We start from the raw sequence: 25,811 nt of genomic DNA on the forward strand, positions 1-25,811 counted from the left end.
AGAAAATGGATGGATGGATATCCAGTTTTATATAATATATACCCTTTTTTTTAAAAATAGGATTTTATTTAAAAAAAAACATTTGCATATTAAAAATCTTGGTTTCTTTTTAAAAGATTCCTAAGTCACTTAAAATACCAAATTCACTTAATATTTTAAGTGCTTTTCTCTAGTGTCATTCATGCCTTTTTGTTTTAAAATGTAAGTTTAATTGGAGGGACAAGCCGTAGAAAATGGATGAATGGATGGATTTTATAATACATTTGTGATATTGATAACCATGGTTACTTTTCAACCTCCCGCTACAACTACGAATGTCCAACATAAAACCCAATTAACTCTCAATTGGAGCTAATAAAAAATATATATAGATTGATAATTATCTGTACAATATTTATCATGCACCCCTACTACTAACATAAAGCTGACATGCATGCTTTTTTTTTTAAAGGAACCATATGTAATAATGTGGCCAGAAATGGTACTGCAATCACAGTCAACATTCTGTAGTCCCCCTCCTCTCTCCCTGACTGAGGTTGCCAGATACGCAGCCGAATCCAGCTCCATGGACTGGGCCACTCCAAGGAACTTCCAACTTCCACTGCCTCTTACTAAGGGTTGAGGTGCTGGGACCATAAATGCTGAATAGACAAGCATTTTGTCAATAACAAATCTCTAACCAACACATTTTACACAGAATTAGGCTATTTTCAGGAAGGAGTGCAATCATGCCTGCGTACAATATCACAACCATATGGTTGTTGTCAGTACTATCAGAAAACAAAGACTAGAACAAACTACAACCAACACTAGCAAAGGTTCTACTGGTGAAAATAAGCAGAGCATGCTTAGCAGCCTAATGTACGCCCAAAACTAAAGAGACATTTTACTAAGGTGTGTCTATAGGCTACACCAATGAGGAATTATTTGATCATGTGATGTGTCTGTCTCCATACCTTTCACATTGCCATGACGACAGCCGTGCTAATGTTGGAACACATTTCCTCAGCCTATCAGCATGTTGAGAAGGAAATAGGCACAGACACTACACATATCCACATTGCTTTTATTTATGGAAAATATATTTTACCTTGTCAGTTCAAATACACATGGACATACAGGATAACAGGCATATATTTCCCCCGTTAGCTTATATGTGGATGTGTCATTGACCGGGCTAGCATGCTAAGCATTACACTAGGAGCTGAGCACCATCACACTAAGCATTGGTTGCAGGAACATACTAGCTTTGTTAGACAAGATCATAGACTGTATTGGACAATATAGTTTACATACCAACTGTCCATTTCCATTTATTACAAGTAATAAGAAAAGGTAAATGCCTGACTTACCTTTCAAGAAGGAAATTAGGAAGTTTGGCGTCAGATGAAAAAATCTTCTCCGCCTTCAATTGTCTCCATCTTTCAAAGGCATCCCTGATACAAATCCTCATTTTGTTCCTGGCTTTGTCATGAATAAGTTGAAAATGGTAACGAGGCCTTTTAGATTGACTAAGGTCTGACATGTTTAGTAACTTTACCAGTGGCAGTAGCCAGACGAAGATGACGGTGTGTAACTGGCAACCTGGATGTGACACACTCACAGACTTTCTAGTTGGTCAAACGGTAGAGGGCGGGACATGGAAATGAAAACAATAACAAGATTCCGGGGCTGTAAATCTAATTATGAAGTGAGCATTTCCCAGCTGAACTACTGTTATCAGTTATAGAGGTATTGGAAAAGAACATGATTTATTAACGCCTTTTGACATATCAGAGACATTTAATGATCACTTGACATGCAAATTCTACATATGACACCTTTCATCCATCCACTTTCCACCGCTTATTCCCTTTTGGGGTCGCAGGGGGTGCTGGAGCCTATCTTAGCTGCATTCAGGCGGAAGGCGGGGTACACCCTGGACAAGTCGCCACCTCATCACAGGGGGTGACAGACAATTATTATTTATCTTAGAGGCTGGCGCGCATGCGTACACTAATGTGCTTTTTGTGGCTGTGTGAGGTGCAGCTCTCCATCCATTTTCTACCGCTTGTCTCTTTTGGGGTCGAGGGGGGTGCTGGATCACAGCTCTCAACACTGCTTTATGCTTAGGGACCGTCAATAAATCACTATTGTCTTGAAAAATGTATATCTGCTACATCAAAACACTGATTCATCTAAAAGAAGGTAAATATATTAGTCATACCTCCTTATTGTGCATGCCCATTATTTCATAATTCTAACATATATATCCATGTTTAATATAAAAAAATAAGGATATTTTCCCAATAGTCTCAATGTCATGCAACTTAGTAATCTAATTCCACTTATTAGTCGTGCTAACCTTTTAGTGTAACGCACACCCTTTTATTTTAAAATAGGGTTTTATTAAAAAAATAAGTTTTTAATAAAGATCATGTGCGTGATGATTTTTCTTATACAGATAATTAGCAGTATATTTATTAGTTCCAAATGAGAGTTAAGTTGGTTTTATGTTGGATAGTCGTAGTTGTTGCGGGAGCTAAAAATGAAACCATGGTTTTCAATATTACAAATGTATATAAAATCCAATTAAACTTACATTTTAAAACAAAAAGGTGTGAAACACATTAGAGAAAACACTTCAAATATCAAGTGAATTTGGGATTTTAGGTCATATGACCAGGAATCTATTGAAAAGAAACATTTATTTTTAATATCAAAATGTTTTTGATCCTATTTTAAAATAAAATGTTAGCACGATTGATATAAAGTGGAATTTGGTTACTAAGTTGCATGATGACATGGAGACTTTTAAAACAAATAATTATTGTTTACATTAAAAAAAATATTTAAATTATAAAATCAGGAACGATATTAAAAATGTAGGACTATTTATTTGACCTCCTTTTAGATGAATCAGTGTTTTGATGTAGCAGATATACATCTTCGAAGACAATAGTAATTTATTGACGGTCCCTAAGCATAAAGTAGTGTTGAGAGCGGCACCTCTCCTGCAATCTCCCCGCAGCATGAGAGAGCAGTGTGGGCACAGTGAGGGGGAGCTTCCGCTGGAGCTCCGGAGGCAAATATCCACCGTGAAAGCAACTTGACCGCCGTAGCAAAGGAAGACAATCACACAGACAGAAAACGCACATTCGTGTACGCATGCGCGCCAGGCTCTGAGATAAATAATAATTGTCTCCCATCCCGTCTGTAAGAGTTCCATTTAAAAAGGTTGGTTTTACCTCGTCTTTCGGCTTACGGCCATACTACCCTGAACACGCCCGATCTCGTCCGATCTCGGAAGCTAAGCAGGGTCGGGCCTGGTTAGTACTTGGATGGGAGACCGCCTGGGAATACCAGGTGCTGTAAGCTTTTACACTCACGCCAGAGGGCGCTACAAAGTGCTGAGACTACAGCTGTTGTGATTCATGTATTGCTTTAATTGCAACTATTCCAAAATAAGGGAATATATTTGGTTATCATAATACAATTCCACTAAATATTTACAACTACAGTTGAAAGTACAAACCTTTACAACAGGATTTAAAACACAAATACCAACTAGAGCAATATTTAGATTGATTTAAAAATAATGGTGTGGTCTTTTGCAGTCAGTCAACCTCGCCCACGCCTCCTACCACTCCGTCCTGCATGAAGCTGAGGAGCCACGACTCGTCTCGCTCTGATCAGGCAACTTATGATTTAAAGGGGTCATATAAGCTACTGTTTATTCACCAAAATAAGTTGTATGTTTTTGTTTTGAAAATGTAAAAGTTTGTTTTTATTTTCAGAATGTTTGAAATAGTTGTACCGGGGGTGGAGAGGGAAAGAGCTGGTTACTTGTTTCTCTCGCGAGATCTGACAAGACTGCGCGCGAAGCAAACAGGGCGAGGATAAAGCAAGATGGCGTCTGACGGTGAAGACGTTATTGCAGTCGTCACAGTTCAGTGTTCTTAATCTGTGCGTCCATGTACACATATATGTCCTTTATTACACTCTATTAAATAGAGTAAACATCGTTAATAGCTGTTTGCATCCGGTTGTATTAGTCTGAGCTCACTTTGATGCTTCTCGAGCTAGCTTAGCTTGCTAGTTAGCTTAGCTTGTTAGCTGCTAACAAAGAGAGATGAAAACACATCGCTAAGCAGAGATCAAGTGTGAGTGTAAAGTGTTGTGATTGTGTGAAAATGTGCGAAAGAACCATAGCAGAGTACGAGGAGGAACTTTGTCCAACAAAAGAGGAGAAGGAGCGACAACATGAAAAACATCAAGTTGTGTTACACACAACAGGTTTGTTTACTTCTTACTCTCACATCTTTACTAACTTTATATTTATTATGAACACTTTTCTTCAATAGATTGTCTATAGGAAGATGAATTGTCATGTGAGGATGTTCAGACACACAATATTTATGAGAGGTTGATGTTCCTCTCAGTTTGTAACAAAGTGTATCAACATGTTTACACAAAACTCACACAGTCACCGGGGGAATATTCCAGAGAGCAGGTTAAGTGCAAACTCCTGAGTATGTAAAGCTCCAGAGTTTGACCTCCAAAAATAAGAGAGGTTAGACAAAGTCAGAGTCAGTTACCATGGTAACTGACGCTGTAAACCTAGCCTGCTAGCTGGCAGGTTTGACAAGTTATTTATGTGTGTAAAAGCTACACTGACCTGTTATTGCCTTCATATTGGTGCAACCATTAACCTACTACAACACCTGCTACATCCACCTACTCAGTGGCCTAGTGGTTAGAGTGTCCACCCTGAGATCAGTAGCTTGTGTCATACCAAAGACTATAAAAATGGGACCCATTACCTCCCTGCTTGGCACTCAGCATCAAGGGTTGGAATTGGGGGTTAAATCCCCGTAAAAATGATTCCCGGGCGCGGCCACCGCTGCTTCTCACTGCTCCCCTCACCTCCCAGGGGGTGATCAAGGTTAATGGGTCAAATGCAGAGAACAATCCGGCCACACCTAGTGTGTGTGTGACAATCATTGGTACTTTAACTTTTTAATGTGGCAGTGATTGTGGAAAAAACAAAGCCTGATCTAAAGATGACATCTTGATCTCATACCATCTCAAACCAATTGGCCGTTCATTATTAAGTGAAATGTCTTAAAGTCGCTTAAATTTGTCTTTAACCAAGCAACACTATTTTATCCAGTTACTCGATTAATCGAAAACATTTCCAGTAGAACACTTGATTAATAACATTTTCAATAGCCACAGCCCTATATTTCATGTACGATTTAATATTTAGCATGTAGGAGTTAAAATGTGTTTTGTTTGTGTCCTGTAGACATCCATCAGCTGATTGGACACCAAGAAGAATGTCTCTCTCATCTACAGGGGTACAGTTTCACTTTAGAGGATCCACAGCCCTCACATTTGAAAGAGGAAGAGGAGGGAGAGTGTGTTGTAGGGCAGGAGGAGGAGGATGTCAGCAAGTTTCCACTGACTGTTGTCTCTGTGAAGACTGAAGAGCATGAAGACAAAGCACCTGAGTCCTCACAGCTTCATCACAGTCCAAGTAAGCACAACATCCACATATCATCTAATACAATGTTTGTGACACATGTTCATCCGGGGGCCACATTTATGACTAAAGATGGAGATATATTTGCTGTTTAACACCACTATTTAAAAATGAATGCTCATCAATCATCAACAGTGTAATTGCTGGGGTGTAACCATGTGACCTCGAGGCCGTCCTCCTTACCTCACGTGGTCAAATGAAGGCAAACATTCAATATGGCTACTGTTTATTTACCTTTAGCAGCACATATGTCAGCATATTTCAAAGGTTTAGTGGTGAAGATTAGGGATGTATACCAAGTACCATTTTTTTTAGTACTGGTTCCTAATTATGTCGTCCATGAGGACCGTGAAGATTCTGGACTAACGACACAACTATTTGTATTTTTAATTCCAGCTGACTGACGTAACTATGACACGTTGTCACATTGAGTTCAGTTGCCGCTGCTACACATTAACATCAGCTTTGAAAAATGACAAATAAGGAAGCAACAACATGCAAAAGATTGATGTGTGTGTTATTGACAAGAAGATGACATAACTGCATTTCACCTTGCACTGCACACATAGTTGACTTCTTTAAGACTTCAAATAAACAGCTGTTTGTTTGTTTTTTGGTTTTTTTTCTTTATTTAACCAGGTAAAATCACATTGAGATCAAATATTTCTTTTCCAAGGGAGACCTGGCCAAGAGGGCAGCAGCAATGTTACATTAAAAACAGTAAACAACACATAAAACATGACATTTACAACATTAAAACTTGCTGACATAACACATGTGCATACAGACAAGGTAGACTGCAATCCTTTCACAGAAACTTTAAACTCATTCAATGTAACAAGGGTTTGAAGTTGAATATTGGATTGTAGGTTATTCCAAGCCTTTGCGGCTGAAAACCTAAATGCTTTCTTGCCCAGTTCAGTTCTTACTTTGGGGACGACAAATTGCAGAACATTCATTGAAAGAAGATTGTGACTTCCTTGTTTCTTTGTTAAAAGACAAGACAGATAAGATGGGGTGATACCCAGAATGGTTTTGTAGATGAACACATACCAATGATTGAGGCGTCGAGCACATAAAGATGTCCAGTTAACCATTGAGTATAACACACAATGGTGAGTAAGTTAACCATTGAGTATAACACACAATGGTGAGTAAGTTAACCATTGAGTATAACACACAATGGTGAGTAAATTAACCATTGAGTATAACACACAATGGTGAGTAAGTTAACCATTGAGTATAACACACAATGGTGAGTAAGTTGGTGATGAATCTCAGTGCCCCGTGGTACACACTATCCAGCTTGTGGACACAACCAGCAGTAGCATTCATGTACAACACATCTCCATAGTCAATAACAGGTAAAAATGTTGTTTCCACCAATTTCTGTTTCACAGTAAAAGAAAAGCAAGACTTGTTTCTATAATAAAATCCCAGTAAAAGTTTCAGTTTTTTTTTACAACATACTTAATGTGCTCCTTAAAACTAGTGGTCATCAATTACAAATCTTGAATATTTAAAAGCAGACACTAACACAATGTTTTGCCATTTCTTGTTCAAATGTTCTCACACAGTGCTGATCTTACAGTTTTTGATGTGGTAAAGAACATACACTTTGTTTTCTCTGCATTTAAAAGCAGTTGAAGATAGCAAAGTTGTTCTTGTACTCTGTCAAATGCATGTTGTAGATATTTAAAGGCCTCAGCAGGAGTGGGTGCTGTGCAGTATATGACAGTATCATCAGCGTAGGAATGGAAAGTTGAGTTCGGAATATTCTGTCCAAGATTATTAATTATTAATTAATAATGGGCCCAACACAGAACCTTGAGGGACACCCTTTTCCACTTGCAGTACGTCCGAGAAGGAACCTTCTATCTGAACAACCTGAGCTCTGCTTGTGAGGTCATTTGCAAATCATCCAACTGCTTGCTGAGAAAAACCAATAGCTGAAAGACGTTTGATTGAAATGACATGATCAACAGTATCAAATGCCTTTGAAAAGTCAATAAAGAGGGACAGACAGCACTGCTTCTTGTCAAGAGCTTCAGTTACATCATTTATAAACTTTATAGCAGCAGTAACAGTACTGTGATTTCTGCCAAAACCTGACTGAAATGGTGACAGAATAAAGTTGGTGTCCAAAAAGTCTTTTATCTGTTCACTGATAAGGGATTCAAGCACTTTTGCCAGAACAGAGAGTTTAGAGATTCGTCTGTAATTATTTAAATTACTAGGGTCACCTCCTTTTAATAGGAGGTTTACAAGGGCAGATTTCCAATCCAAGGGGATTTCATTTGAAATTAGAGTAAGGTTAAAAATGTGAGTCAGTGGTCCAGCTATAATTTCAGCTGCCAACTTTAGGAAGAGCGGCTCCAACTTATCTGAGCCAGCTGGCTTTCTAGGTTTAAGTTGTTTTAGAGCCCTCATGACCTCTGTTGTGGTAAAGGGCGTAAAGTTAAAAACATGGGTATTTTCAACGGTTATTTCCGGAGTTAGCGAAACTTCAGTAGAGTTGTCAGTATTATAGAGAAAACCAGAGAAAATAAATCGATTATTATAATGACTACCCATTTCTCTTCTGTCACTTACTCTGACACCATCAACAAGTATACTAGGTGGGAGATTGACTGAATTACAGCAGGCGGACAAATATTTGATGATTTTCCAAAACTTCTTTGGGTGTTTGAGGTTTTCAGTTGTGGAGAAATAAAATTCTAATTTTGACTTTCCGAAGGAGAGAGGTAAATTGAATTTTTAATTGTCTAAAATTCAACCAATCTGCTTCTAACCCTGACTTGCGTGCCCTGGCCCAAGCAGCATTACGCTCATACAATACATCTGACAGGTCTGATGTAAACCACTGATTGTCACGTCCTTTAACTCTACATTTTCTAAAAGGGGCATGTTTGTTCACTATACTCAAGCAGTTTTCGTGAAAATATTTCCAAGCCAGTTCAACATGATCAATAAGAGCAATTCTATCCCAATTAAAAAAATGCAAGTCATGTAAAAAAGCTTGCGTCTCAAATAATTTCATATTATGTTTTTCAAGAAGACGAGGCTTGCTTTTAGGAATCCTTGTGTCTCGCACTACTGCAATCACACAATGATCACTCACATCATTAGGGAAAACACCAGATGCAACACATTTAAAGGGCATATTTGTTGGAATTAAGTCAATGAGTGTAGCTTTTTGAGGGCATTTAGGATTAGGTCTTGTAGTTGAGTTAATTAATTGTGTTAAATTTAGAGATTCACACTGTGCTTTCAAAGAGTCAGACACAGATGTGAGCCAGTCCCAGTTCAAATCACTATTTCATTGTATTTCAGTTGAGACAGAAGCTTCACAAGAGTAGATAGGGATTTACTAGGGGCAGATGGAGGCCTATAACACCCCACTACCATAATGTGGTGATTTCTAGCTATTTCGATTTCAAGTGCTAACAGTTCAAGTTCTTTACTTACTGATTCAGAGAGCACTAATTTAACATCAAACCTCTGCTTAATATATATGGCCACTCCACCACCTTCTCTTTGTCGGTCAGTACGATAGACATTATAGCCATGAATGTAAATATCTTTATCAAGCACAGATTGTTTAAGCCAAGTTTCAGATAAGACTACAATATCAGCATTTGTTGAGTTTATCCAGATCTTTATCATATCCAGTTTAGGGAGTAAACTCCGAACATTGATATGAATAATCCCAAGACCAGATCTAGTTTTAAAATCCGCAGGTGTAAAACATTGTGTAGGTGTATCAGGGCCTGGATTAGTCTCAACATTTCCTGAGAGCAATAACAGTAATATAACTAAACATTTGCGCTTAAAGTTACCATCTTTTGAGTCTGTCTTTAATCTGTGAAAGTAAGTGCTCACAATAGGGGAGGATGCAGTAATGTTGACGTGATCTCTCAAAACAAGGAAACAATAAGAATGAATGGACTCTACCATAGTATGCAGCCATTTGGTTTTGTCCAAAGTCACATAAATCTTCAACTGAGATAAGGCCGAGTTTATTTTGGAGCTGCCACTATGATGAAATGTCAAATTATCAAATATGTCAAACTGTGCATCTTGAAGTAGCATAGTTCGTGAGTGGGGGTGACCAGTCCCACTTGGGACACCAGTAAAACCACAAAAAAGTATAAAACACAATATAATAATTTGTGACATAGTAAGAGGAGAAGTTCCTCTTGTTTCACCACTTTTGAAGATGTTAGCAGACAGGGCTAGAGACTAGCAACCAAGGCCGATAGGTGGAAGCCCGTAGACGAAGCCAATGGCTGGAGGCTAGCAGGCAGGTCTACGATGAAAGGCTGGTAGACAGGCCGATGGTGGAAGGCTGGTAGACAGGCCGATGGTGGAAGGCTAGCAGGCAGGCCGATGGTGGAAGGCTAGCAGGCAGGTCGATGGTGGAAGGCTAGCAGGCAGGTCGATGGTGGAAGGCTAGTAGGCAGGTCGATGGTGGAAGGCTAGCAGGCAGGCCGATGGTGGAAGGCTGGTAGACAGGCCGATGGTGGATGGCTGGTAGACAGGCCGATAGTGGAAGGCTGGTAGACAGGCCGATGGTGGAAGGCTAGCAGGCAGGTCGATGGTGGAAGGCTGGTAGGCAGGTTGATGGTGGAAGGCTAGCAGGCAGGTCGATGGTGGAAGGCTAGCAGGCAGGTCGATGGTGGAAGGCTAGTAGGCAGGTCGATGGTGGAAGGCTAGTGGCGCGGTTGGTAGAGTGGCCGTGCCTGAGGGTTCCTGGTTCAATCCCCACCTTCTACCAACCTAGTCACGTCTGTTGTGTCCTTGAGCAGGACACTTCACCCTTGCTCCTGATGGGTCGTGGTAAGCGCCTTGCATGGCAGATCCCGCCATCAGTGTGTGAATGAGTGAATGAGACGGGATGAGTTTGCTAAGTACAAAAATGAGTCGAAATTTTTGAATGAAAGAAACTGCTGTTCTAAATGTGTCCTCTAGATGTCGCAATAGCAATTTGTATCTTTGTAGATGATGCTACATATGTAAAACACAACTAAAACACATGATGTTAGCGCACCAGTCGGGGAAAATGAGCAAACTACATCAATAACATCCTGTAATTTGATTTTGATATTATTTATTTATCTTGATAGATTGAAAATGAACACCAATAAGTTGACTGATGAACATTATCACATAATTGATTCTGAAAGTGTAAAAAAGGACAACTAAAGATAGAATACTATTGTATGTAAAAAAAAAAAAACATGATTTGTACATTTTCAGAATATGTGTGTTCTATTTTTAAACAAAGAAAACAATCTGCAGTTGTCTTTATTTTTACGTTATCTTGCCGTAATTTTACCAGTCCGGCCAAATTGGAGTAGATCTTCCTCCATGTGGCCCCCCATCTAAAATTAGTTTAAACACCCCTGGCCGAGTTCTTCCTGCGAAAAGCAGATACGAGAAAAAAATCTAATTATGAAACGGGATAGATCCCTTAAGATTTGTTGAGTAATATCAAGGATTATCCGTCGGTGGCGTTTCCAGACATGTGGAACTATCTTGAGTTCCAGACGTCATTCTACACCACAAATTATGGTTAAGGTTAGAGATAAAGTTTAGGTGTCATAGACCGTATACAGAATAAAATGTTTACACACTTTATATCAGTGAGTGTAGAGTTAAGAATGCCTCAATCAATGCTGCCTTGTACTTATAAAAAAAACTTGCTCCTCATCAAATTTCCAAGTCTGTTTTTGTACTCATTTTTGAATGAATTCTAGTGGCTGGGACAAGAGGAAGTATTTCCCAGGTTTTTATTGGTTGTTTTGCTTCACTCTTTTAACACAACACACGAAAGAACACAAATAATGTCATTGTGTTAACAGTGTTAGTCCAAAACTATTTCTATTCTCTCTTTATCTTATTTACTTATTTACCCAACAGACGTCCAACAGCCCCCTCACATTAAAGAGGAAGAGGAGGATCCACAGCCCACCCACATCAAAGAGGAAGAGGAGGATCCACACATGAAAGAGGAAGAGGAGGGAGAGTGCGTTGTAGGGCAGGAGGAGGATGATGTCAGCAAGTTTCCACTGACTGTTGTCTCTGTGAAGACTGAAGAGCATGAAGACAAAGCACCTGAGTCCTCACAGCTTCATCACAGTCCAAGTAAGCACATATCATTTTATTCTCAGGGCATTCAATCCATCACAACTGGACTGTTCACTTTGTCTTAGAAGACTCATCCAAGTAGGCTTCATCACTTCATGCTCATACACTTCAAGTCTTAAATCTAATCATTGGAATTTAGAGGGGAACTGCAATTTTTGGGGGAATTTTTCTATCGTTCACAATCATTATAAAAGACATGATGGTGGATATATATATAAAAAAAAAAAGCATTCTAAGTAGGGCTGGGCGATATGGCCTTTTATTAAAATCTCTATTTTTAGTCCATGTCATGATACACCATATATATGTGTACATTTTGCCTTAGCCTTGAATGAACACTAATGCATATAATCAAAGCAGTATGATGATTCTATGTGTCTACTTTAAAACATTCTTTTTCATACTGCATTAATATATGCTACTTTTAAACTTTCATGCAGAGAGGGAACCACAACTAAGTCAATTTAGCAAAAGTGTATTTATTAAACAGTTACTAAGCAGTGGTACAAACATTCATGTCATTTCAAAACAGAAAGTGCAAGATTGTCAGACATTTTAAAACAAGCTATTAGTGCACTTTTGTGCATGATGTCACTAAGATGACATCAAAACAACACTAAATTAAAGTACACGTTCTGTACAGAATGCCACTACAATAGTTTAAAACAAATAAAGTGCACTTTTGTGCATGATGTCACACAAGATATTTCAATAAGTGTCAAAATAAAAATGAGCTGCATAATAGGAAATCAAATAGTGTATGTCCTTCGCTATGTGGTAGGTTCCTGCAGACGTTATCTCCTTCTGTTGTTGACTATTTGTTTCATACGGTGTTGATCTGGAAATGGTTGCTTGGGCATTTTGTGGGTGTGGCACTGAACGGAGATGTTGACATGTGGAGTTTCAAGCACTCTTCATTCTCTAGCGGGTGACTTTTCAAATGATGCTACATTAGCAGTGCTGCTACTTTTTGTAGCAACGCTTTTGCAGCATACTTGTTCACCATCTACCCGCTTGAAGCCAAACCACCGCCAGACGATGGACCCCCTGCTGTTTGTCTTGGGAATGAATTATTCCTTCATTTGTTACCAGATTGGCACCTTCTTTCTCTCGTATTACCACTAGCACCACAGCTAACGTTACCATGCCGCTACCTGTCTGCTCCGTGAGAGCGTATGATGTTGCACACGTGACAGTATGTGACGTATGTAAGAAGGTGTGCTTGTTTTATGTCTCTGTGAGAAGGAGAGACAAGAAAGAGTGAGAAGAGCCTGTAGTGTAAAGCCTGCAGCTAAAAGCAACTGTGTGAGAACGTATACTCCAATATCACCATATAGTCATTTTCTGTATCGCACAGAGACAAACCCACGATATATCCAGTATATTCCATACATCACCCAGCCCTAATTCTAACTCATAAATGTAAATAAAAGTCCACTTACAATGGAGCCAATGGGAGGTCCTCTATAACCATCCAAAATACACCAACAATACTCCATTTGCATTTTGTGGCTTGAATGTCCACCAAGTGTTAGTTGAGTTGAGTTGTGTTGACTTTGAGTTTATTTGGAACATGCAAGCATACAACATGATACATCACACATGCATGCATACAACAAGATGATGTAGAAAATGAATGATGGATGAAATAAATTGAGAATGTTTATCTTCTTCTTTGTACTTTGTAAACACTTTAAGTGTGAAGAGTTTCTTGAAGTGGATCATATTAGTACATTGTTTGATTGCTTTGCTTAATCCATTCCATCATTTAATTCCACATACTGATATACTGAAGGTCTTAAGTGTTGTACGTGCATACAAATGTTTTAAATTACATTTTCCTCTAAGATTATATTTCTCCTCTTTTTTTGAGAATTGTTGTACATTCTTGGCTAGCAGGTTATAGTTTGTTTTGTGTATAATTTTAGCTGTTTGCTAATTCACTATGTGGTGGAATTTCAGTATTTTTGATTCAATAAATAAATCGTTTTTATGTTCTCTATATCCAACATGATGTATTATTATAACTGATCTTTTTTGTAACACAGTTAATGAATGAAGTGTACTTTTGTAGTTATTTCCCATATTTCTACACAATAAGTCAGATATGTAACACTAGTGAGCAGTAGAGAATATGAAGTGATTTTTCATCAATTATTATACCTAGACATGTGGTTTCATTTACTCTTTGAATTTCTATTCCGTCTATTTGTGTTTGTGTTTGACTTTCTCTTCTACTGTTACCAAATAGCATTATTTTACTTTTACTGAGATTCAAAGATTGTCTAAGCATCTTTTTAATGTGTTCATTTTTTCTGTTATTATTTGTATTATCTTCTGTGTGTTCTCTCCTGAACAAAACACTGTTGTATCATCTGCAAATAATATTAACTTTAAAACTTTTGTAACTTTACAAATGTCATCTATATAGAGATTGAATAATTGAGGTCCAAGTATTGTTCCCGAGGTACACCACAGGATATATTTAGTGTTGTAGAAGTGTGTTGGCCTAGCTTCACGTATTGTTTCCTGTTGGTTAAATAACTTCTTATCCAGTTTAAGACCAACCCTCTGATGCCATATCCTTCTAGTTTTTTGATGAAAATATTGTGATTAATTGTGTCAAATGCTTTAGTTCGATCCAACAACACTGCTGCTGCACATTTTTTACTATCTATTGCATTGCTCATTTCTTCTGTAATTTCAATTAAAGCCATCAAAGTTTAAATATTAGCTGTGTATCCATATTGGTTCTCTTCTAGTATTCCATGTTTGTTTGTGAAACTCTCTAATCTGTTATTGGACACTTTTTCAATGACTTTAGAAAACTGTGGAAGTAAAGAAACAGGTCTATAATTTGTAAATTGGTGTTTGTCTCCAGTCTTATAAATTGGTGCAACTTCAGCTATTTTCATTTAGTTTGGGTATTTGAAATGATAGGTTACTAATATACATGAATGGTCCTGAGATCTCTTCTAGAACCTTTTTTATGGTTTCCATATCAATTCCATTACAATCAGTTGAAGTCTTAGATTACAGGATTATAACTATTTCCTCCTGGGTCACATTACTGAGGAACATGGAGTTGGGATTTGGCTCTATGGTATCATTATAGTCCTCAATTGAAACTGGGTCTGGAATCCTTTCTTCCAATATTTACAAAGAAATTATTGAAGCTTTCAACTACTTCCTTTATGTTGTCATTATTTGTGTTTCCGTCTAAGAAGTATTGGGGGTAATCCCCCCAAATATAAGCTTTGGCTTCAGCCTATTCCCTTTTCCGTCATTCTTTTTCTTTTCTTTTTGTGTGTAAATGTGTATGATTGTTAAATATGTATCATCTGTACTGTTAAACTGGTCACACAGAATGGTTGATGGTTGATTATATGATGGAAATAAACTTATTTCATTAAAATAAACATATGGGACGCAGGTTGTCTTACGTCAGCACCAGAAGTGGTCAAATCAGCTGCTCACCTGGCAGGTTTTTTGGGGATGAATAGGGAAGTCCTTCTTTAGCTGCCGTCTTGTTTGATCATGTATTGCTGCCTTTGCACCTGTCAATGTTCACTTTTGTATGCACATTAAATCAACAACAAATCTTGACTTTGGAGCAATGTTCACAGACTCTAGTATTTGGCTCTCTATTAGATGTGACAGTGCCTACCTCTTTAGGACCACCCTTTCTAGATATATAAAGATGTGTATTTACAACATTAATATATACATACTATGCAAATATAAAAAAAGGTAAGCTTTTAGTTTTGTTTAAAATCTTTTGTTTGTAATTGTTTTTTAATCTTCATTATTTACTTCAAGTTATTACAGTATGTCTCTATATACATATTTATTTTATGCATTTTGGCCAAAGGAGGCACATTTCAATTTCTTACTCACACTTGTTATTACATATGTTGACCAGAGGGGGATGGATAGGGAAGTCCTTCTTTAGTCCTTCTTTAGCTGCCGTCTTGTTTTTTCATATATTGCTGCTTTTGCATCTGTCAATGTTCATTGTTTATGCACATTAAATCAACAAAAAACCCTGACTTTGGAGCAATGTTCACGGACTCTAGTATTAGATGCAATGTTATTGGGACCATGATTTTTGTCATCACTTGTTCACACCTCCTCATATGGAAGATACTTTTCCTTCTTCATGTCTCAAGAACACACAAACAAACACACACACACACACACTCACACATACATTATTGTATGTGTGACCTTCTTGACAACCTCTGAAAAATGCCTACCTCTTTAGGACCAGCATTTTTAAATATATAAAGATTTATATTTACAACATTAATAATATATACAAACTATGCAAATATAAACAAAGGTAAGCTTTTTGTAAATTTGTTTTGGATTTAGTTTTTTGTAATTGGTTTTTCTATCTTCATTATTTACTTCAAGTTATTACGATCTCTCTCTCTCTCTCTCTCTCTCTCTCTCTCTCTCTCTCTCTCTCTCTCTCTCTCTCTCTCTCTCTCTCTCTCTCTCTCTCTCTATCTACCTATATATATATATATATATATATATATATATATATATATATATATATATATATATATATATATATATATATATATATATATATATATATATATATATATATACATATACATTGTTTTGATTCATTTCAATATCTTGCACACACTTGTTATTACATATGTTGACCAGATGTTGAGATATTTGCTGGGAGTCCATATTGGTTCTCCACCAGCGTCCCACTTTTGTTGATAAATAAATCTAATCAGCTATTGAATAGTTTTTCCATGATTTTGGAGAATGGTGGAAGTAATGAAACTGGTGTGTAGTTAGTAAACTGGTGTATGTCTCCATTCTTAGAAATTGGTACGACTTTTGCTGTTTTCATTTTGTCAGGGAATTTGCGGGTTAGAAATGATACGTTGCTGATATATGTCAGAGGTTCTGAAATGTCTTCTATAACCTTTTTTATGGTTACCATATCTATTCCATGACAGTCGGTTGAGGTCTTGGATTTACAATGTTTTACAATTTTGATTATTTCTTCTTTTGTCAAGTTCTTAAGAAACATGGAATTGGGATTTCTGTCTATGAGCTCACTCAAGTCCTCAACTGATCCATCATCTGCATTTGGAAATCTTTGTTCCACATTGTTTCCGATATTAACAAAGTAATCATTTAAACGTTCAACTATTTGGTTCATATTGTCATTTTTTGTATTTCCATGTAGAAAGTACTGGGGGTAATCTTTCTTAGCAGCATTTTTAATGATGCTATTTAGGATGCCCCATGTTGCTCTCATGTTGTTTCTGTTCTTCTTTAATAATTGTCTGTAGTATTCCTTCTTACATGTTCCTAGTATACCAATTAGCTTGTTTTTATATTTATTATACTTATTTATAGATGTCTGTGTTATTAATATTCCATATAATGTCTTTTTTTTGTGACAAGCATTTTTCAGTCCTTTTGTCATCCATGGTTGGTTGTTTTTCTTTTGCTTCTTACTAACTTCTTTCCATGGACAACATAAACATTGATATTATACATGTGGGCCAATATATATATATATATATATATATATATATATATATATGTATATATATATATATATATATATATATATATATATATATATATATATATTTGATGTGGCAAGCTACTTTTGCAGTGTAGCTTGTAGTGTAGCGTGCTCCAATTGTCTGAGGATAGCTTAGCTCCATTTAATTGAGAGTAACTTGTAGCTTAGCTTACTACATTGTCCAGGTAGCTTGCCCATCACTGTCTATTTGGCCTAGCTCACATGTCAATAGTTTGAATACTGCAAACTTCAATACAGTAACACCTCATTTGTTCTGCAGACGTCCAGCGGGTGTCAGCGGGGAGTCATGAAGAGGAGTGGCACACCAGTGTGGGACAGAAGGAGCTACAGGCCCCCTCCCACATTAAAGAGGAGCAGCTTCATGATGAAGATGAAGCTCAGTCCTTACAGCTTCATCACAGTCAAAGTGAGGAGAACAGAGGGGCGGAGCTTGTAAGTCAACACATCACAGAAGCTGATGGAGAGCATTGTGAAGATATCAAGTCAGAACCAGACAGCATCTTTGCTCCACTGTCAGACATGGACCACATGATGTCACACTCTTCTGATCACAGTGACCACATCCAAAAACCTTTGGAGAGTAAAAATGACTCTAAAGGTGATACGAGACATCACACTAACAACAAACACTTTGACTGCTCTGAATGTGGGAAATCATTTAGACACAAGGGTCATTTTACAGTACACATGAGAATACACACTGGAGAGAAACATTTTACATGCTCTTTTTGTAAGAAGAATTTCTTCCAAAAGGGTAACATGACCACACACATGAGAACACACACTGGAGAGAAACATTTTGCTTGCTCAGCTTGTACTAAAAGATTCAACACTAAGAATGAAATGATATTACACATGAGAACACACACAAGTGAGAAACCTTTTACTTGCTCTGTTTGTAAGAAGAGTTTCTCCAGAAAGCAACAAATGACCTTACACATGAGAACACACACTGGAGAGAAACCTTTTGCTTGCTCAGCTTGTGCTAAAATGTTCAACACTAAGACGGAAATTATATTGCACATGAGAACACACACAGGTGAGAAACCTTTTACTTGCTCTGTTTGTAAGAAGAGTTTCTCCAGAAAGGAACAAATGACCACACACATGAGAACACACACAGGTGAGAAACCTTTTACTTGCTCTTTTTGTAAGAAGAGTTTCTCCACAAAGTGTAACATGACCACACACATGAGAACACACACTGGAGAGAAACCTTTTGCTTGCTCAGCTTGTGCTGAAAGATTCAACACTAAGAATGACATGATATTACACATGAGAACACACACAGGTGAGAAACCTTTTACTTGCTCTGTTTGTAAGAAGAGTTTCTCCACAAAACATAACATGACCACACACACAAGAACACACACTGGAGAGAAACCGTTTGCTTGCTCAGTTTGTGCTAAAAGATTCAACACTAAGAATGAAATGATATTGCACATGAGAACACACACAGGTGAGAAACCTTTTACTTGCTCTGTTTGTAAGAAGAGTTTCTCCAGAAAGGAACAAATGACCATACACATGAGAACACACACTGGAGAGAAACCTTTTGCTTGCTCAGCTTGTGCTAAAAGATACAACACTAAGAAGGAAATGATATTGCACATGAGAACACACACAGGTGAGAAACCTTTTACTTGCTCTGTTTGTAAGAAGAGTTTCTCCAGAAAGGAACAAATGACCATACACATGAGAACACACACTGGAGAGAAACCTTTTGCTTGCTCAGCTTGTGCTAAAAGATTCAACACTAATAAGGAAATGATATTGCACATGAGAACACACACAGGTGAGAAACCTTTTACTTGCCCTTTTTGTGAGAAGAGTTTCTCCATAAAGGAACGCATGACCACACACATGAGAACACACACTGGTGAGAAACTGTTTAGTTGCACTGTGTGTGATAAGATGTTTAGGTTTCAGTATCAGGTCAGTAGACACAAGTGTGTAACAATCATGGAAGCTGCAGCGATGTAAAAACACTTAAACAGTGATTGTGCTAAATGTAGTTTAAAAACACAGCATGTTTAATATGAATGTATATTTGATGTTGTATGTAGTGCTTCTCATCTTCTAGTCTTATATGTTGTCCTGTACTTACTTTTTAAGTTGTGTGCATGTATTGAATGTTATATATGACGCTACTATTTTATTCTATTTTCTCATCTGTGAAGAGAGGACATCTTATTATTTTTATTGTTTATTTTTCACACATTTTTTCCATTGCATTTTATTGATGTTTTTATCCAATTAAAAGTATGAATGAATAAAATGGTTAACAAAATGTGGACTCTGGTAGATTAGCAGCATTGTTACATCATGGATGTTAACTACTGCAAAACATCAACAAAGAAGAAAAATGCTGAAGTTAGCAACACATCACTGAACTTTAGAGCCATCGTGAGTGGAGTTGCTTGTTTTTATTGCTGCATTTGTACTTATTTCACCTCACATCTTCACTTTTAATCCTAAAGTCTTCTTCACATATATTGTTGTAGGCTTCTAACATTTATGTTTCTGATGTGTGTGTGTAGTCTGTGGAAAGGGTTGTTGTCCCTTGTGGATCCAATTGTTCACTTGCACAGATACATCTTCATCATCATCATCATCATCATCATCATCACCGGCCCAATACTGGACGAAACCTTAGCATTAATGTTTTAATATAAGTGTGACCTCATTATTCCTTGATAATAAGACTAAAAATACAGATTTAAGCACTGTATTAGAGTGCTTCTTGTAGTACTCCAACTCGCCACACTGAGAAGTGGGGGCGATCATGAGCTAGCAGATGCATGTTGCTTGATTGAAACTTTTATTAGTAGATTGCACAGTGAAGTACATATTCAGTACAATTGACCGCTAAATGGTAACACCCGAATATGTTTTTCAACTTGTTTAAGTCGGGGTCCACTTAAATCGATTTGTGATACAGATATATACTATTTTCGTAATACAGTCATCACACAAGATAATCATCACAGTATATACATGTAATTATTTACATTTTTTACAATCCGGGGTGTGGGATATGGAGGGGGGGGGCGTTACGTTTGGTTGGTATCAACACTTCAGAGAAATTGACATTGGAACAGTGTAGGTCTGACTTGGTACATTTGTACAGCAAGTATTGGACACACAGAGAGAGATCAGAAATTATAAGAATAAGTGACTACATTTGATTATTTACAATCCGAAGAGGTATGATGAGGAAGAGAGGGTGTTAGTCAAGGGTTGAAGTTGCCTGGAGGTGTTGTTTTATTGCGGTTTTGAAGGACGATAGAGATACACTTTCTTTTACACCTGTTGGGAGTGCATTCCATATTGATGTGGCATAGAAGGAGAATGATTTAAGACCTTTGTTAGATCGGAATCTGGGTTTAACGTGGTTAGTGGAGCTCCCCCTGGTGTTGTGGTTATGGCGGTCATTAACGTTAAGGAAGTAGTTTGACATGTACTTGGGTATCAGTGAGGTGTAGCTGATTTTATAGACTAGGCTCAGTGCAAGTTGTTTTACTCTGTCCTCCACCCTGAGCCAGCCCACTTTGGAGAAGTGGGTAGGAGTGAGGTGTGATCTGGGGTGGAAGTCTAGAAGTAATCTGACTAGCTTGTTCTGGGATGTTTGGAGTTTAGATGTGAGGGTTTTGGAGGTGCTAGGGTACCAGGAGGTGCATGCGTAATGGAAAAAGGGTTGAACCAGAGTTCCCTCCAGAATCTTCATGGTGCTTTTGTTGACCAGAGAGGAGATTCTACAGAGAAATCTCGTTCGTTGGTTGACCTTTTTGATTACCTTGGTTGCCATTTTATCACAGGAAAGATTAGCCTCTAGAATGGAACATAGGTAGGTGACCTCATCTTTCCTGGTGATAACAACGTCACCCACTTTTATAGTGAAGTCACTGACTTTCTTAAGGTTGATGTGGGACCCAAACAGGATGGATTCTGTTTTACCCAAGTGTATGGATAGCTTGTTGTCAGCGAGCCAGGTGCAAGTTCTACAGAGTTCAGCACTGAGGATTTTCTCCACCTGTGACTTGTCCTTGCCGGATACCAGCAGGGCCGAGTCATCCGCAAACAAGAACAATTCACAGTCACATGCTGATGACAAGTCGTTTATGTATATTAGGAACAGTAAAGGCCCTAATATACTGCCTTGGGGGACTCCACAGCTCACTGGGAGGGGGGGGGGGGACACACGGTGCCGTTCAACTCAACCACCTGTTCCCTCCCCTCCAAGTAAGATTGCATCCAGCTCGATGAGGTTTTATCAAATCCGATTGCTCTGAGCTTATCCAACAGTATAGCGTGGTCAACAGTGTCAAAGGCCTTCTGAAGGTCCAGCATGACCATGCCCACGTCCACCTCATGTTTGATGTGGTCAGTCAGATAGAGAAGGCATGTGTCAGTGGAGTGGTTAGTTCTGAAGTCAGATAGAGAAGGCATGTTTCAGTGGAGTGGTTAGTTCTGAAGTCAGATAGAGAAGGCATGTGTCAGTGGAATGGTTAGTTCTGAAGTCAGATAGAGAAGGCATGTGTCAGTGGAGTGGTTAGTTCTGAAGTCAGATAGAGAAGGCATGTGTCAGTGGAGTGGTTAGTTCTGAAGTCAGATAGAGAAGGCATGTGTCAGTGGAGTGGTTAGTTCTGAAGCCGAATTGGAATTTGTACATGAGTTTATTGGTGGCAAGGTAACTATTGACCTGTTCATAAACTATTTTTTCCATTACTTTCGAAATGGAACTGAGAATAGAAACAGGTCGGTAGTTGCCAGGTTCCAATTTGCTTCCTTTTTTAAAGAGGGGAGTTACTCTTGCTATCTTAAAATCTTTTGGTACTTGGCCTTGTGAAATTGAGAGGTTTATTATGTGCGTGATGATCGGGGCAATGATGGAGGCAGAGTCCCTGAGGAATCTGGAGGGGATTTTGTCAAGGCTGGTGGCCTTGTTTGGGTGGAGCGCGCTCAATTTTTTAAACACCTCATCAGCTGTGACCATTTCTAATTTGAAATCATTGTTGGATACTCCTAGCTTTCTGTAGAAGGCTTTAATGTGTTCTACACCAAAGCGACCAGAGTGGTGGGACAGCTTGTTGACAAGAGTTGTGGCTATGCTGGTGAAAAAGGCATTAAGTCTGCTTACTATCTCCATTCTGTCTGTAATGAGGGAGTCACCCTCCTTGATGCTGATGTTGGTGAGTCTGGTTTTAAGTTTCTGGCTGCAGCCAGGAAGCTGGTTGTTGAGAATTTTCCAGAGCTCACGTGGCTTATTTGTGTTTTCCTTTGTGTGATTGTCTTCCTTTGCTACGGCGGTCAAGTTGCTTTCACGGTGGATATTTGCCTCCGGAGCTCCAGCGGAAGCTCCCCCTCACTGTGCCCACACTGCTCTCTCATGCTGCGGGGAGATTGCAGGAGAGGTGCCGCTCTCAACACTACTTTATGCTTAGGGACCGTCAATAAATTACTATTGTCTTCGAAGATGTATATCTGCTACATCAAAACACTGATTCATCTAAAAGGAGGTCAAATAAATAGTCCTACCTCCTTAATAACGTGCTAACGTGCACGCCCATTACCTCCTACTTTTATCATTCATATCCAGTGAGTGTGAATGTTGTCTGTCTATCTGTGTTGGCCCTGTGATGAGGTGGCGACTTGTCCAGGGTGTACCCCGCCTTCCGCCCAATTGTAGCTGAGATAGGCTCCAGCGCCCCCCGCGACCCCGAAGGGAATAAGTGGTAGAAAATGGATGGATGGATATCCAGTTTTATATAATATACACCCTTTTTTTTTTAAATAGGATTTTATTTAAAAAAAAACATTTGCATATTAAAAATCTTGGTTTCTTTTTAAAAGATTCCCAAGTCACTTAAAATACCAAAGTCACTTAATATTTTAAGTGCTTTTCTTTAGTGTCATTCATGCCTTTTTGTTTTCAAATTTAAGTTTAATTGGAGGGACAAGCAGTAGAAAATGGATGAATGGATGGATTTTATAATACATTTGTGATATTGATAACCATGGTTACTTTTCAACCTCCCGCTACAACTACGAATGTCCAACATAAAACCCAATTAATCTCAATTGGAGCTAATAAAAAAAATATATACATTGATAATTATCTGTACAATATTTATCATGCACCCCTACTACTAACATAAAGCTGACATGCATGCTTTTTTTTAAAGGGGCCATATGTAATAATGTGGCCAGAAATGGTACTGCAATCACAGTCAAAATTCTGTAGTCCCCCTCCTCTCTCCCTGACTGAGGTTGCCAGATACGCAGCTGAATCCAGCTCCATGGACTGGGCCACTCCAAGGAACTTCCAACTTCCACTGCCTCTTACTAAGGGTTGAGGTGCTGGGACCATAAATGCTGAATAGACAAGCATTTTGCCAATAACAAATCTCTAACCAACACATTTTACACAGAATTAGGCTATTTTCAGGAAGAAGTGCAATCATGCCTGCATACAATATCACAACAAATAGCAACCATATGGTTGTTGTCAGTACTATCAGAAAACCAAGACTAAAACAAACTACAACCAACACTAGCAAAGGTTCTACTGGTGAAAATAAGCAGAGCATGCTTAGCAGCCTATTGTACGCCCAAAACTAAAGAGACATTTTACTAAGGTGTGTCTATAGGCTACACCAATGAGGAATTATTTGATCATGTGATGTGTCTGTCTCCATACCTTTCACATTGCCATGACGACAGCCGTGCTAATGTTGGAACACATTTCCTCAGCCTATCAGCATGTTGAGAAGGAAATAGGCACAGACACTACACATATCCACATAGCTTTTATTTATGGAAAATATATTTTACCTTGTCAGTTCAAATACACATGGACATACAGGATAACAGGCATATATTTCCCCCGTTAGCTTATATGTGGATGTGTCATTAACCGGGCTAGCATGCTAAGCATTACACTAGGAGCTGAGCACCATCACACTAAGCATTGGTTGCAGGAACATACTAGCTTTGTTAGACAAGATCATAGACTGTATTGGACAATATAGTTTACATACCAAATGTCCATTTCCATTTATTACAAGTAATAAGAAAAGGTAAATGCCTGACTTACCTTTCAAGAAGGAAATTAGCAAGTTTGGCGTCAGTTGAAAAAAATATTCTCCGCCTTCAATTGTCTCCATCTTTCAAAGGCATCCCTGATACAAATCCTCATGTTGTTCCTGGCTTTGTCATGAATAAGTTGAAAATGGTAAAGAAGCCTTTTAGATTGACTAAGGTCTGACATGTTTAGTAACTTTACCAGTGGCAGTAGCCAGACAAAGATGACGGTGTGTAACTGGCAACCTGGATGTGACACACTCACAGACTTTCTAATTGGTCAAACGGTAGAGGGCGGGACATGGAAATGAAAACAATAACAAGATTCCGGGGCTTTTAATCTAATTATGAAGTGAGCATATCCCAGCTGAACTACTGTTATCAGTTATAGAGGTATTGGAAAAGAACATGATTTATTAACGCCTTTTGACATATCAGGGACATTTAATGATCACTTGACATGCAAATTCTACATATGACACTTTTAATATTGCTAAATTAACACAACACATCAGTTTAGGTAATCCCTGCATATTTACTGCTCCTGTTGTGTTCTAATTAAATTAAGTAATTCATTCATTCATTTATACAGCACACATTCTCATATTGTGTATTAATTATGATACATTGTTATATTGTTATATTGCAGTAACAGCCAAACTGGTGTTGAACATATTGACGGACTATCCGTGACTGGTGAATTTATAAAATGACATGTCTTTTTGTAAAACTGAAAGTGAAATAAAAACCATTGTTTTTTATTTTTGCAAGAAGTGAGAAACAGCGCTCTCTGGCGTGAGTGTAAAATCTTACAGCACCTGGTATTCCCAGGCGGTCTCCCATCCAAGTACTAACCAGGCCCGATTGCTTAGCTTCCGAGATCGGACGAGATCGGGCGTGTTCAGGGTAGTATGGCCGTAAGCCGAAAGGCGAGGTGAAAACAACCTTTTTAAATGAAACTCTTACAGACGGGATGGGAGACAATTGTTATTTATCTTAGAGCCTGGCACGCATGCGTACACTAATGTGCTTTTTCTGGCTGTGTGAGGTGCAGCTCTCCATCCATTGTCTCTTTTGGGGTGGCAGGGGGTGCTGGAGCCTATCCCAGCTGCATTCAGATGCCACCTCATCACAGCTCTCAACACTGCTTTATGCTTAGGGACCGTCAATAAATCACTATTGTCTTGAAAAATGTATATCTGCTACATCAAAACACTGATTCATCTAAAAGAAGGTAAATAATTAGTCATACCTCCTTATTGTGCATGCCCATTATTTCATAATTCTAACATATATATCTATGTTTAATACAAAAAAATAAGGATATTTTCCCAATAGTCTCCATGTCATACAATTTAGTAACCTAATTCCACTTATTAGTCATGCTAACCTTTTAGTGTAACGCACACCCTTTTATTTTAAAATAGGGTTTTATTAAAAAAAAGTTTTTTAATAAAGATCATG

At 38.2% G+C, this 25,811-nt stretch overlaps 1 protein-coding gene, 1 non-coding gene and 1 pseudogene across 4 annotated transcripts in view; 2 read left to right on the forward strand and 1 right to left on the reverse strand.

Annotated features, from left to right (window-relative positions):
• LOC133570526 (uncharacterized) overlaps positions 1-19,542 on the forward strand; it is a 52,935-nt gene extending 33,393 nt beyond the window's left edge. The window contains exons 1-4 of one of the 3 annotated variants that reach the window (XM_061923208.2): positions 3,883-4,275; positions 5,288-5,518; positions 11,447-11,671; positions 17,524-19,542. In XM_061923208.2, coding sequence (XP_061779192.2) covers positions 4,173-4,275; positions 5,288-5,518; positions 11,447-11,671; positions 17,524-19,247 — 2,283 coding nt within the window. In that variant the 5' untranslated portion in view covers positions 3,883-4,172 and the 3' untranslated portion in view covers positions 19,248-19,542. Of the gene's footprint in view, positions 1-3,882; positions 4,276-5,287; positions 5,519-11,446; positions 11,782-17,523 lie in introns of those variants that run through there. The other 2 variants (XM_072916475.1, XM_072916473.1) reach the window with 2 other exon arrangements.
• LOC133571267 (5S ribosomal RNA) lies at positions 3,239-3,357 on the forward strand. The gene has a single exon (XR_009810362.1). It is a non-coding gene; the product is annotated as a 5S ribosomal RNA (ribosomal RNA).
• Positions 19,543-25,153: 5,611 nt separating the features above from the next.
• On the reverse strand, positions 25,154-25,270 carry LOC133571223 (5S ribosomal RNA; annotated as a pseudogene).
• Between the last annotated feature and the right edge of the window lie 541 nt (positions 25,271-25,811).

Source organism: Nerophis lumbriciformis, linkage group LG28 (assembly GCF_033978685.3).
Source record: "Nerophis lumbriciformis linkage group LG28, RoL_Nlum_v2.1, whole genome shotgun sequence".
NCBI classification, from domain to species: domain Eukaryota; kingdom Metazoa; phylum Chordata; class Actinopteri; order Syngnathiformes; family Syngnathidae; genus Nerophis; species Nerophis lumbriciformis.